The sequence below is a fragment of the Panthera pardus genome, unplaced genomic scaffold (genome assembly GCF_024362965.1).
Source record: "Panthera pardus isolate Hobbes unplaced genomic scaffold, ASM2436296v1 HiC_scaffold_2, whole genome shotgun sequence".
NCBI lineage: Eukaryota > Metazoa > Chordata > Mammalia > Carnivora > Felidae > Panthera > Panthera pardus.
In genome coordinates, this window is record NW_026526765.1 from 101,261,288 (window position 1) to 101,275,200 (window position 13,913).

A 13,913-nucleotide genomic window follows, 5' to 3' on the forward strand; every position below is an offset into this window, starting at 1 on the left:
AACCTCCTGGTAAGGCTGTAACCTCTTAGTACTCAGTCAATGAGCAATCAGGGGAAGGACTTGCATACTATGAGATAAACTGCCTGCTGTAACTGCCCATCAGACACCCGCTCTTGCAAGAACGTTGAGTAAAGCCTAGTTTCACTGTGCTCCAAGTCTCCATCACTCCTTTGACCCGGTCAGTGGGTTTATTTCTCACACTAGAATCTTATTAAAATGCAGATTCTTAAAGGGGTGCCTGGCTGGCTCTGTAAGAAGAGCATGCTACTCTTGATCTCAGTTCAAGCCTCACATTGGGTGGTAGAGATTACTTAAATAATTTTTTAAATGCAGATTCTTAAAGCTAAATAAATACAAAAAATGCAGATTCTATTTCGGTAGGCCTAGGGTAGAGTTTGAGATCCTGCATTTATAACAAGCATCCAGTGATAAAATGCTCTAGTTACTGAACAATGGCTGTACCTAAGACTCAGATGAGGAGTTTTAAAATATAGTGGTACTGAGGAACCACCCTAGACCACTGCAGTGAGAATTTCTGGGACAGGGAACTGTACATTTTTAAAAAAAGAGATAGAGAGGCAGGGAGGGGGAAGAAGGGAAGAGAGAGTAAAAGAGAGGGAGAAAGAAAGAGAAAGGGAGGGAGAGAGAGAGGAAGGAAGGAATGGAGGAAGAAGAGAAGGGAAGAGAAATGAAGAGAAATGAAAGGGAAAGAGAATAAAATTGCTACTGCTGATTCTTATATATATCCAAGGCTTGAGAATCAGTGATGAGGCAAACTTAGGAACGATGCTCTTAAATGAAAAAAGCAGGTTTTTCACTATGAAATTTCAGTCACTGTAAAACTTCAAAGTCCAAAATTTCATCTAGTTCTCCAAACAAAGAATCTTAAACATTGAAGTATAATCACCTACATCCAAAATCTGACACTACCTCTATACTTCCAGATTGAGTCATTTTTTCACCCTCTGTGATACTGATAAAACCTTACGTGATTATACCCAATTCACTAAATCTCTTTTCCCTGGGAACTTCCCTCTTCACCACCAGTGGTGAAGAAGCCTGTTTATACTACGTGATCTAGTCAGAAATGACTAGATTAGAAAGATTACCTGGACCAGATTCTTTCTCTGAGAAATTTGTAAAGAGAACAAAACCTGGGTTAATTCTGAGCTGTGGCTTCAATTAAAGAACCAGTAAAAATACCTAGAAATTGCAGAGATGTCACCTTATGTCCTATGCCTGGAAAAGCAAAGAAACCATTGTGCAATAATAATAATAAAGCAGTAAAAATAGATCAAATGAAGGAAAAATTATTCCTAGTATTACTACAGGTTTGAGTTTCCTTCTGCAGCCTGGCTACACTCCTGATTTTGGATCCTTGGGATATCTGTTTCTTTCTAATAAATCTCCTTTTAGTTCAAACCGGTTTAAGTTAGCTTCTTTAACATACTGCAGAAAAAGCTAAAACTCTGTTCTTGTTATTATGCACATGTAAAAATTATAATCAGCTTACTTTACTTTTTTACCTCTATTTTGTTGCCTGTGTTATTATACATTTAACATTTTTAACGGCTACTTCAAATTAATGAAATAAGTTGTCCTTAGACAAAGCCTGCTCAAAACAGCTTAATTTTTACTTTGTAATTTAGGATTATTATTATGAGAATCGGTTACTATGCTGTGATATGACTGCAGATGTAGTTAGGGCAGGGTGTCAGAATAAATTTTTTCTGAACCGAAGAAGAGCAGAATCAGCTTTTGAAGAAAGATTATATACTATCGTGGAACACACAATTCTCATGAACTATATGACATACCCGCTACTATACTACACAGGAAGTATATTTTCTAACAATTCTGTAAAGAGTAAAACAGTAAATATATTAGATTTTGTGGGCCCTAAGTCCTGTCACAACTACTGACCTCTGCTCCTGTGGTACAAAAAGTACTATACACAATACTTAAGTAAACATGACTGTTCAAAACAACTTGCATCAACAATGACATCTGAATTTTCTAATTTTTGTGTATCATAAAATACTACTTTTCTTTTGATTTTTTTCCCCCAATAGTTAAAAAATGTAAACCCAGGGGCGCCTGGGTGGCTTAGTCAGTTAAGCATCAACTTCAGTTCAGGTCATAATTTCACAGTTCATGGATTCGAGCCCACGTCGGGTTCTGCAGTGACAGTTCAGCCTGCTTCAGATTCTCCCCTCTCTCTGTCCCTCCCCCACTCATGCTCTGTCTCTCTCTCAAAAATAAACAAACATTAATTAATTAAAATTGTAAACCCAGTCTTTGCTTGTAGGCCTCTACAAGCTGCTATAACCCAACTTAAAAATAAGCAGAGCTAAACTTGACTCAATAGCCATAGTTTGCTGATTCTTGCTCTAAAAAATATAGAAGAGGATCAGTATCAGGTTCCATGTACATCCCATAGGGCTGAGTTTTACGTCACTGCACTGAGTGACTACGATACAACAGGTAAAGCTGTACTTCTTCACATATAACCTTTTCTATGTTACTTTTTTGGAGAGCTCTCCTCTTTTACTTTCTATTTGTGCTAATCTACATTATCCTCTTCCCTAATCATCATCCTGAAAGGTCAGCTGCTTTTGCTATCAAATAGAAAAACCAAGAAATCACAGCTGGTGTAGTTTATGAGTCTATGTCTCTTCTCGGCTTTTTAAATTTTGCTTTTGACACTAGGGTTTCTTCTCTGATTCAAAAAAAAAAAAAAAGCAAACTTTGGTAGGGAGGAGTGGTAGGAAGCTCTATTTGTGCATTTGACATTATTCCAAATCCTTGAAAGCTCTAGAAACATGATTTTAGATTTTTTAAAAATTATTTGTTTTACCCTACACTTCAAAATAATACACATAGGGGCGACTGGGTGGCTCAGTCAGTTAAGTGTCTGACTTCAGCTCAGGTCATGATCTCACAGCTCGTGAGTTTGAGCCCCGCATCGGGGTCTGTGCTGACAGCTTAGAGCCTGGAGCCTGCTTCAAATTCTATGTCTCCCTCTCTCTCTCTGCTCCTCCCCTGCTCATGCTCTGTCTCTCCTTCAAAAATAAATAAAAACATTAAAAAATTTAAAAAATAAAAATAAAAATAAAATAATACACATAATGTAGAAGCTAAAAATTTCCAAATATCCAATCAATTTCATTTAGGCAGTATGACCATAGGAATCTTAGTTTTCCTTTTTCCTTTGTGGCTGATTGTTTTTCATGTGTACCTTTCTCAAGATTTTCATATTTTTATCTTTAAACACAGTATAATCCCTGGAAGTCCTCAAATGAAAGCTATAAACCTATCTTATCATATAATGAAAATACAGATAAGTTTTATTTAAACATATTATATACTGGTCTATCAACTTTTCAGGTTATTTATCCTTTTGTTTCTTATAAAAAGAAACTTGTTTAACTTTTATGAATTATAAAAAGTATATAGCAAAATCAGCAGAATGACTGTAAAACAGGGAACTCCAAATATGGTTATAATCTCCTTTGGCAATTAAAATACATGAGAATTGACAGGAATACTAGGATGTTATTTGAACACAGAAAGATACTCACAATTAGAAAACACCTGTTTATTCATAACCCTTTCAGATCAAGGTGCTTTGATATTCAAAGCATCTGCTTACAGTGGTGACTCCAATTCCAGAAAAGTCAAGCAGTATTACACTCAAAAAGTAACGATAGTAAGAGTATAGAGGTTCCTCAAAAATTTTAAAATACAACTACCATATGACCCAGCAATTCCACTTCTGGATATTTATCTGAAGAAAACAAAATTACTATCTCAAAAAGATATCTACATGCCCAAGTTCACTGCAGCCTTATTTACAATAACCAAGATGGGGTAACAACCTAAGTGTCCAGTGATGAATGAATGGATAAAGAAAATGTGTTGTATATATACAATGGAATATTATTCAGCCATTAAAAGAAAGAAAGAAACCCTGCCATCTGCAACAACATGAATGGACCTTGAGGATATTATGCTGAATGAAATAAGTCAGAAAAAGACAAATACTACATGACCTCATTTATATGTGGAATCTAAAGAAAACCAAACTCATAAATACAAATAAAAGATTGGTGGTTGCCAAAGGCAGGGGTTGGGAGTGAAGGGTAGGTAAAATGGTTAAAGATGGCAAAAGGTACAAACTTCTACTTATAAGATAAGTAAGTCCTGGAGATGTAATACACAGCATGATGACTATAGTTAACAACACTATACCGTATATTTGAAAGCCGCTAAGAAAGAGTTCTTAAAAGTTCTCATCGCAAGGGGTGGATGCTAACTAAACTTATTTGGTAATCGTTTCTTATATACATATATCAAATCATTATGTTGCACATCTAAAAATAATACTATATGTCGATCATATCTTAATTTTTAAAAAGGTAATGACAAAAAAAGCCACTTCATATAATAAGTAGTATAAAATAGTCTCAATGAATAGTGAAAAAGTTGTAATGCTCTCAGTGCTGATTTACACAGGATAACTGGACACAAAGTTAGAGGTTGTATCTTTGAACAGGTAACTGCTAAAGGAAAAAAAGGTCATTTTTCAGCACAAGAATAACAAGTTAATTTTTAGATATACAAAATTTTTACAAAACTGGGCCTCTTGTTTTCTTTTTAAAATAATATATCCCATAGGACAAAAACTAGTTTAAGAAGGAATTCATCCACCAGAGGGGGCCCTTACAAAACAGGAAAAATAAAATGTTAACAACAATCAGCAGTATATACAATTCAAGGTTAGAATACATCTCACAGAAGTCTATGAATTCCATACAATCACATGCAAATTTTTTGAGTACACTATTTTTCTGAGAAACACAAAATTTTTATCACTGCAATGGGCCCCCAGGCTCATTTGTTCAGGTGCCCGTAAGCTGAACAAATACACAGAAAGAGCTGTGACCAGTCACCCAGAGCAAGCCAACTAGAGAAGTAATATTTATCTCGTCCACTCCACTCCGACACCATTCTTTTTTTTTTTTTAGTTAGCTCTAGGACCACTTTTTTGAAAGTTAGTCATTTATAGTCACTGTCAACCCTAGAACTGTCACCTAACTCTGGACTTAGTGATTATACTTAGGAAAGCCCATGTCATCACCATGATGTGGCTGCTGTTTTACCTCCTACACTTTAACTACATAGGAATTTTCTACATGTCATAGTATATCTTAAGACCAGAAAATTTAAATTTAAAAGGAAACAATATCCATTAGTAGCCACACAGTAATCAGAAATGTATTAATTTTTTAACGTAACATTTATTAAGTACTCAACAAATGTTACATTATCTTATGTAACCCTCACTCACAACAATCTCATGAACCAAATACTATTATAATCCCTGCTTTACAGATGACGGCAATAAGGCTTAAAAATCTCGCTGCTAGTAAAAGAACCAACACAAACTACAGGGCTAAGTACTGTGCTATATCACAGATAAGAAAATAACTGAAATTTTTACTGAGATAATTGCAGATTCACATACAGTTGTTAAAAAACAAAACAAAACAAAACAAAAACAGTTAAAGGGAGACTCCTGGTATACTTTGCCCAATTTCCTGCCATGATAACATTTTGCAAAACTACAATGTAACATCACAAACAGGATACTGATAATAGTACAATTTACCAATCTTGTTTAGTGTTCTAAGACACTTTTAACCAGCCAATACATCTTTGCTTTTATCTATCAATACTTCTAAATGCTCTATATAAAAACTGTATTTGTTCTCCAATTGTTTTTAATCTCTCTTAACTGATCTTCCCTCTAATTTAATCTCTTTATAAAGAATTTTATAGTTTCATACTTTTCTGTAGTTATATGTCTCAACATCCTCATTCTCTTTATATTTGTAAACCTGCTCAGTTCTAGTCTAATTTCTCCAAAGCATGGGCCCTGGGGTCAAGAATCCTGGTATTTTAGTATCAGCTCTACCATGTACTACCTTAGACAAATCATTTAACCTCTCAACATTTCCCTCATCTTTAAAATGAGAATAATAGTACCCACTTCAACAGTTGCTAAAGATCAAAGTTTTCCTGCAAAGTGTTTGGCTCGGTACATGGCAGAGAGTAAGGCACTACATTTTTAACCATAATTATTTACTATTCCTCACCAAGACTTTTCTAACAGCAAATTCATCCACTGCAACCTCCTTAACATCCTTTAGTAGTATATGTCCATTTGTTCATTCACTCAACAAAAATGTACTATTACACATAAACAAGATAAACAGATGAATCAAATATAGAGCTTTTCTTCACATTTGCACAATTACTAAAATTTAAGGTAGACAGCAACAATGCCAAAAAAAAAGGAGGAAAAAAAGTACAGTTAAAGTTCTATGGCACTTTCGATGGAGGAAGTAGCAAATATCCTGGGTCTTTAAGAGTTCATTCACTCGACAAATAAATGGAAAGATATGGGGAAAGACAGGAAAGAAGCAGGATATAGCATTTCCTAGAATAAGAACATAAGGACAACTAAAGCACCAAGGGGAAAAGGGACATGTATAGGAAACAGAAAGCAGTTCCAGCTGACAGCAGTGGAGGGTAATAAAGGTAAAAAAGACTAAAGACTAGTCAGGGCCAGATCCTGAAAAGCTCTGAATCTAAATCCGGAGTCTAAATTTCATTCTGTCTATAATGAAAAGTCAAAGATTTATGAGTAATGCATGTAAAAAGGATTTGAGCAGAAATGTCTACTGTGCCAGTATTTAGAAATCTGCTGCAATTGATCAGGTAGGTAGAGAAGCATGAAAAGGTATGAAGGGAAAAATACTAACATATGTGGACCAATGATTTCAAAGTTAGTAAAATGTAAAAGAAAAAGTGAAGAAGATTTAGGTTACAAGCCTTAGTTCTGGTAAATGCACTAAAGAATACCAGCTCCCAGACTTCCCTACAAATCACTTATCCATTCTCCTGAATTCCAAGCCACATTTTCTTTAGTAGATTGAATTATTTTTACCTATAGAGTAAAACAAATATCTTACAAGAACATGGTATAGTAACTAATAAACAAAATCAAGAAATCTGGAAGACTCTATGCTGAGCAGGGCAAGAGAATGGGCTACTGACTACATTTGACATATCATAACATGCTTATTAAAAGTAAGATTCAGGATACTATAATTATTCATTCATAAGACAGAAACCAGAATTCCTGTATTCATTTGTTCAGGGATATAACCTCAATGTCTAAAACACTGTCTGAAATACTTTTAGCAGCAACAAATATATTTGTTGAACATGTATGTCAGTAAGAAAATTTTTAAAGCTATTACATTTTACAAAAGGTTTTCTGTTGGTCTCAAAGCTCTAAGGGCTCAATATTCTCTCCTATTCGTCCTCTTACTAAGATGGCCTTCTGTTCATAGAGAAAATAGACAATGATATTGTAATAGCATTGTATGGCAATAGATGGTAGTTATGCTTGTGGTGAGCACAGCAAAAACCATAAAGAAGGTGAATCACCATGCTGCATGCCTGAAACTAACATTATGTGTCAATGACCATGATACTCAAAAAACTTTTTTAATTAAAAATAAAAAATAAAAATAAGCTGTTACTCTTTGAAAAATGTAAATAAACTGCAGCATATTAATTTACTAAAGGTTATAATAACCATTTTAACATTAAATTATTAACCACTAAAGGCCAGAATAAAAATATTAACTTAATATATTATCAGACACAAAATAAATGATATCTAATATTCTACACATATTTTTAGATACCTTGCAAGCTACATTTTGCAGGCTGGGAATTCAAAAGCAAATATATTTGTTCCTAGATGGGAAATTTGAATACATTTCCTTACAGAGTTTTATCATCTTACCAGGTCTTTCCTTCCCAGTGCCTTTTGACTCAGCAAATTTTTGTATCAAGCTTTCAACTGTAGTGTTAGCCATGTTATTTATAAATTCTTCATGGACCTATTAAAATGAAATAAAGAAATTTTTTTTCCACTAAAAATTCTTACTATACTTCAGACAAAACTTCCACAAAGAAATTAATATTCATTACACCAAAATACGTGGTTTTTTCGATCCAAAACCATTGAGAACTTTCATTTACCTAGCATGCTCTTTTACCTCACAGTGTTAGTAAACCCGTGGATACCAACCACTGTTTACATGAATCCCTCAAGATATAGCCTCCCAACCTTAGAAGTCCAGGGAGTTTCCTGTTCTCATCTTTGAATGTTTTAGACACATAATTCCTAAGACTAAAACTTATACAGATCTCTAATAATTTTCAGATCTTTAATAAAAAATAACAGACTTCATCCTTCTCTATTTCAATGCACTCCAAACTGTCATCATTAAACTGCTTTCATATTTTTGGAAAAAAAAAATTTTTCTTAAAGATTTTAAGTAATCTCTACACCCAATTTGGGCCTTAAAATCACAACTCTGAGATTAAGAACCGAATGCTCCCCCAACTGAGCCAGACAGGCATCCCTATTTTTAGAAAATTTCTAAGCACAAGTTCTATAATTTATTGCTGCTCTAAATTATAAAACAGCAAAACTTAAAAAAAAATTTTTTTAAACTGGTAACTTCAGAGTTTTAATGTAAAAGACTGAGCCACAGTTAATCTTTTTTAATGTTTATATATTTTTGAAAGAGAGAGCGCGAGCAGGGAAGGGGCAAACAGAGAGGGACAGGATCTTAAGCAGGCTTTGTGAGAGCCCGATGCAGGGCTCAAATTCATGAATCATGAGATCATGACCTAAGCCAAAGTAGGACACTCAACCAACTGAGCTGCCCAGGTGCCCCAGAGCTATAATTAATTTTAACAATTAATTTGAATTATCATCCTTGATAGCCAATCAAAAATCCATTTTATTTTATATTTAACACATGTAAGTACATATTCTTTATATGCAATAAGTCAGTATCATATTGAGTTTTGCATTTTTTAAAGAGTCATATATGAACATAAAATTTTCATGAATCTGTCCAACAAAAGGAAAAACTTACCTGGCCTATTTGCAAATGAATTTCCTTTATAGCATTTGACAAGGATTCTATAATTTCCTTTATGTGAATGACATGAGCTTCTTCAATATCTTGAAATTTCTGGGTAACAAATATGAAAAGTTATATATATATATATATATATATATGTATATATACACACACACACACACACACACATATATATATACACACACATAAAAGAAATATACACTCTCTCTCTCTGAAATCAAAGAACTTTTTTTATATAATTTATTTTTTTAAGTACTCTCTATACCCAATGTGGGGCTTGATTGAACTCATGACCCCACAACCCCAAGATCAAGAGTCACATGCTCTACCAACTGACCCTGAAATCAAAACACCTTTTAAGTCATCTTAATAGAGCTAACCAAATTTAGTGAGTTACCATTATTACGTAATGTTTAACAATACTTCTAGACAAATGGGTCTAGTAAACACAATGAAATGTTTAACTTTTTATTATGTTAATTTTTTGTTATGCCATTTCTGAGGCACATATGAACTTGATTTTGAAGATACCACAAATTAAAATCTAAAATCATGGTCAGAAAATTAGAAGGAGACCTAAATGAGAAGTGTCACAACAGCCAAGCCAAGGTAGAAGTGTTTCAAACCAAAGAGCAATTAGGTAACAGAGCAAAAACTACCGTTTACTTCTGAAGACTTTACAATCTAACCCAAAGACTCTAACAGTATGTTTTTAATCCTTGAAATGTTAACACGTAGCCTTCAAAAGAAGTAATTTATGGACAAAGAAATGTGGAAAAGCCTGTATACTCGATCTCAGCAGTTCTAAACTGAAGGTGGGGATATATCCAATCACCTGGAAAATGTTTTTAAACTACAGAACACATAGATTTTCTACAACTACCCAGAGAATGGAAGTGGAAAAAGATGAAAATGTTGTTTGGAAAAATTCCCCGGGTCATTCTGATTATTTATTCCCCAGGAAGAAAACTTGGCTAGACTTGGCTTCCAACACATAGATTAAAAACCCCGAGAAATACTGAAATAAAACATGTTTTCATTTTGCTTAACCCAGTGTTTTCTAAATTTCTTTGACCACACAACCCTTTTTGTTTTTCTTCTTCTCTTAATATCTATTAATATCTCAAAGAACAATAATAATCCTCAAAACAGGATTTGGGAAATGCTGAACTAGCTTTCTTCAAACAAAATATATTTGTCATTTCTACTGCACAAACCTGATTACCCTTGTTTTTTTGTGGGTTTGTGTGTGTGTGTGTGTGTGTGTGTGTGTGTGTGGTTTTTTTTTTTTTTTTTTTTTTTGCCAAATGAAATCAGTTCTAAGAAATAGGCCTAAATGCCATGTCACTTTTCTCTGGTTAGTTTAGCAAATTAAATTCCCTTACCCTATATATAATATAAAATTTTCTTCAGCAGTGAGTCATAGGACCAGAAAATCACTAAGCCATATGATCATACATATAAAGGGTCTGAACTTCTCTAAAAAGAATCAATAATGGCGAAATTACAGTTTTGGCAATAAGGCAACCCAAATTCACATACTTAAATCAAGTTTATTCATAAAAATGGCAGAGTTAAAATGTCTTATCTTGACTAATTCTGACCAAATCAATGAGAATATATTTCAAAACTGTGAATTACTCTCTTAGGAAGTAAGGAATATTCAGCAGAAGCATGATTCTTGTTTATGTTCATATTCTAAGAATTTGTCCTCAGCTTAATATTCTGCAATTAATCAGAAATTTTCTCCTTAAGACAGACCCAAATCCAGAAAACCTACGTCAAACATCCACAAGTTTCATATGGATAATCTGTAATTGCAAGAAAAGTATGCCACCTTCTCATTCTCTTTTAAAACAGCTACACTGAATAAGACATATCCTTAATGACTTAAAAATATCTTGAAGTCACACAAAAACTCAAAAGTATGATTCACATTTAGATATTGTGCTGGGTTGTTTTTTTTGTTTTTTGGTTTTTTTTTAGGGGGTGGGGAATGTGCTAAATATCGCAACTGCTCAGAATTAGTGACTACTAAACTCAGAGTAATGCAGCAATGGGACTCCTTTTTAGAAGGAAACGTAAACCCTACTAGAGCCTGCTCCTTGCCTATCTCTTTAACCTCACTTCTTACCACTATCTCTCTTCACTTAGTTTTATTAAGCCCTACAATGTGACAGCTCTTTCATACTTCTGGGTCTTATACCCATGGGTCCCCAATGCCTGGAACACTCATGCCCTGGAATGCATCCCTTTACTCATTCAAGTCTCAGTTTTAAATCCCACTTCTCCAAAAAGGCCTTTCCTAACTCCTAAATCCAAATTAGGTTGCTCCTATTATTCTATCTCATAGAATCCTTCTTTTCCTTGTAATAGGTATAATAGCTCGTAACTTTATATTTAACCATGTATTTAATGTTTGCCTCCCTCCTCTATATTGTACACTCCACCTAGAGCAGGGAGTTACTCGTTTCGTTTACATATATACCGTATACACAAGCAATTAGCACAGTGCCTACAATATCGCAAGACAGATGCACATATGCCTGCACACAAGCATGAAAGTCTTTTGATTTCTGAGATGTCTATCAATCATCTCTCCAAGCAGGAAGACTCCCTAGAATCCAAAAAGGCAAATTAATATAAAGTCCTTCTTCACACTTACTGAAGGCCTACCAAGCGCTGGGAAGTATTCTAAATGCTAAGGAAATAATAAATCAATCCTTTTTACCATAGAACTTATCCTTTAGTGGAGGAAGATGAACAATAAAAAAAAAATATAGGTAGAAGAACTAGTGTGCTTCACTACATTCAAATATGATGACTAAGAATAATGTTCTAAGAAGAGGTTCCTTGGGGCGCCCGGGTGGTTCAGTCAATTAAGCATCTGACTTTGGATTTCGGCTCCGGTCATGATTTCATGGTTCATGGGTTCAAGCCCCACATCTGGCTCTATGCTGACAGCATGAAGTCTGCTTCAGATTCCATCTCCCTCTCTCTCTGCCCCTCCCCCACTTGTTTGCTCACTCTCAAAATAATAAACAAAAATAAAAAATAAAAACTACATTTAAAAAAAAAAGCTCACCAGCTTCAATACCAGAGTGAAGAAGACACAGAATAGCTACCACCAGCCCATGATGAGTAAGAACATAACAAATAAACCCTTGCCACTGTAAGCACTGAGATGTGGGTTTTTGTCATCTCAGCATACCCAGCCTATCCTGACAAAGTGCTTAGGAGCAAAACAAAACAAGAAAAGAGTACGAGAGAGTGGGAATAGAAGTTTTAGGTATGATTCATAAAAGGCGCCCATCTTAAACCTAGGCTTTTAATTAAGGTTCTAAGAACATCGAATAGGGTATAAATTATCACAAGTTTATGGGAGACTTTTTTTTAATGGTCTGTTTTCCTCAACTAAAATGGAAGTTCTATGAGAGCAGGGATTCTTGATTCTTTTGTTAATGGCTATATTCTCAGCGGTGAATCATTTCCAGTTCTCTTAAGCAGAAGTCAACTTTAAAATTCATACATGAGGCTAACAATCAGCACTGTCTTCATCATCTACCAATTTCCTCACTTTCCCCAGTTCTCTGTAAACAGCCTTTTCTGCTGTATCTGAATAACCCCTTATCATGTCATAATTATTGCATAATTGCCATAATCATTGGTCCTCGATCTCCAAAATAAGATGTGTATCTTTAAAACAGCATTAAAAAACATACAGATTGTGTATTTTAACATTTCTAATACTAAAAAATTATATGGCACAAAAATCATTTATTTATATCAGTAAATGAAATATCCTGTTTTAGATTTAAAGCTTAAAAATACCAACCTGAGCTGTTTCTGTCATTTTCTGTTCAAAATCAGCTTTTGCTAATGCATATTTTTCCACATAAAGTTTATAGGTATCTGTAGCTTTCTTAGATTTAACAGCTGCCTGTAATAAAACAAAAACATTTTTAACTATACAACGACCTGTTTTCTTTCCTGATGTAAGTTCATATGAAATAACTATTTAAATGCATTTTAAGGGGTGAGGCCTATGGTGAGTTCAATAGGACATAAACTAACTTTAATACCTTTTTTCAAGTCCTCATTGGCAATATTTTTTGTTTAGTCACAGAATAACACAGAAATTAAACACTGATTCTCCTTTCTGTCTGACAGAATGGGCTTTGAAAAGTTAAAATACTCTTATTACATAACTTAGGGTAAGATCATACAACCACATTCTAATGTGTTAATAAGAATTCAATGAACAAAATGTGACAATACCATCAGAATATGCTTGACTCTTCCACACCTGTGAGTCTTCCTTCCTCCCACAATACACACATATCCCATTTAATGTCTAATTAACAACTAAAAACATAGCTCAAAAGTTGAGAAAATCAATTTTGTTTCTCAGTTTCCATTATGCTCTAACAAATCTACAAATTTGTTTTTAATCATTGCCCATTTTTTCAAGATTTCTATTTTTTTGAGGGGGGGTGGGGGGGCAGAGGGAGAGAGAGAATCTTAAGCAGGCTCCAGGCCCAGCATGGAGCCTGACGTGAGGCTCAATCTCACAAACTGTGAGATCATGACCTGAGCCAAAATCAAGAGATGGATGCTTAACGGACTGAGCCACCCAGACACCCCTTAAGATTTCTATTTCTAAAAAGTTGTTATTACATTATTATAGCTCTAGTTTTATCAAAGTTACTTACTCAATAAAAACTTGATATATTAAATATTAGGCAGTGAAGAATACGAAAATAAATTACACAGGGATCTTTTCCTCAAGGACTTCATAAAAGTAGTAGAACCTATTTTTACCTAGAAATCAGTAGAAAGCAACAAAGCCACAGAAGTAAAGATAAATGCTATAGA

At 34.2% G+C, this 13,913-nt stretch overlaps 1 protein-coding gene across 1 annotated transcript in view; it reads right to left on the reverse strand.

The window, feature by feature from the left end:
* The window catches only part of FCHO2 (FCH and mu domain containing endocytic adaptor 2), a 122,636-nt gene that overhangs the window by 61,519 nt on the left and 47,204 nt on the right, over positions 1-13,913 (reverse strand). The window contains 3 exon segments of the mRNA XM_053907273.1: positions 7,883-7,979; positions 9,030-9,128; positions 12,874-12,978. Of these exon segments, the coding sequence (XP_053763248.1) occupies positions 7,883-7,979; positions 9,030-9,128; positions 12,874-12,978 (301 nt within the window).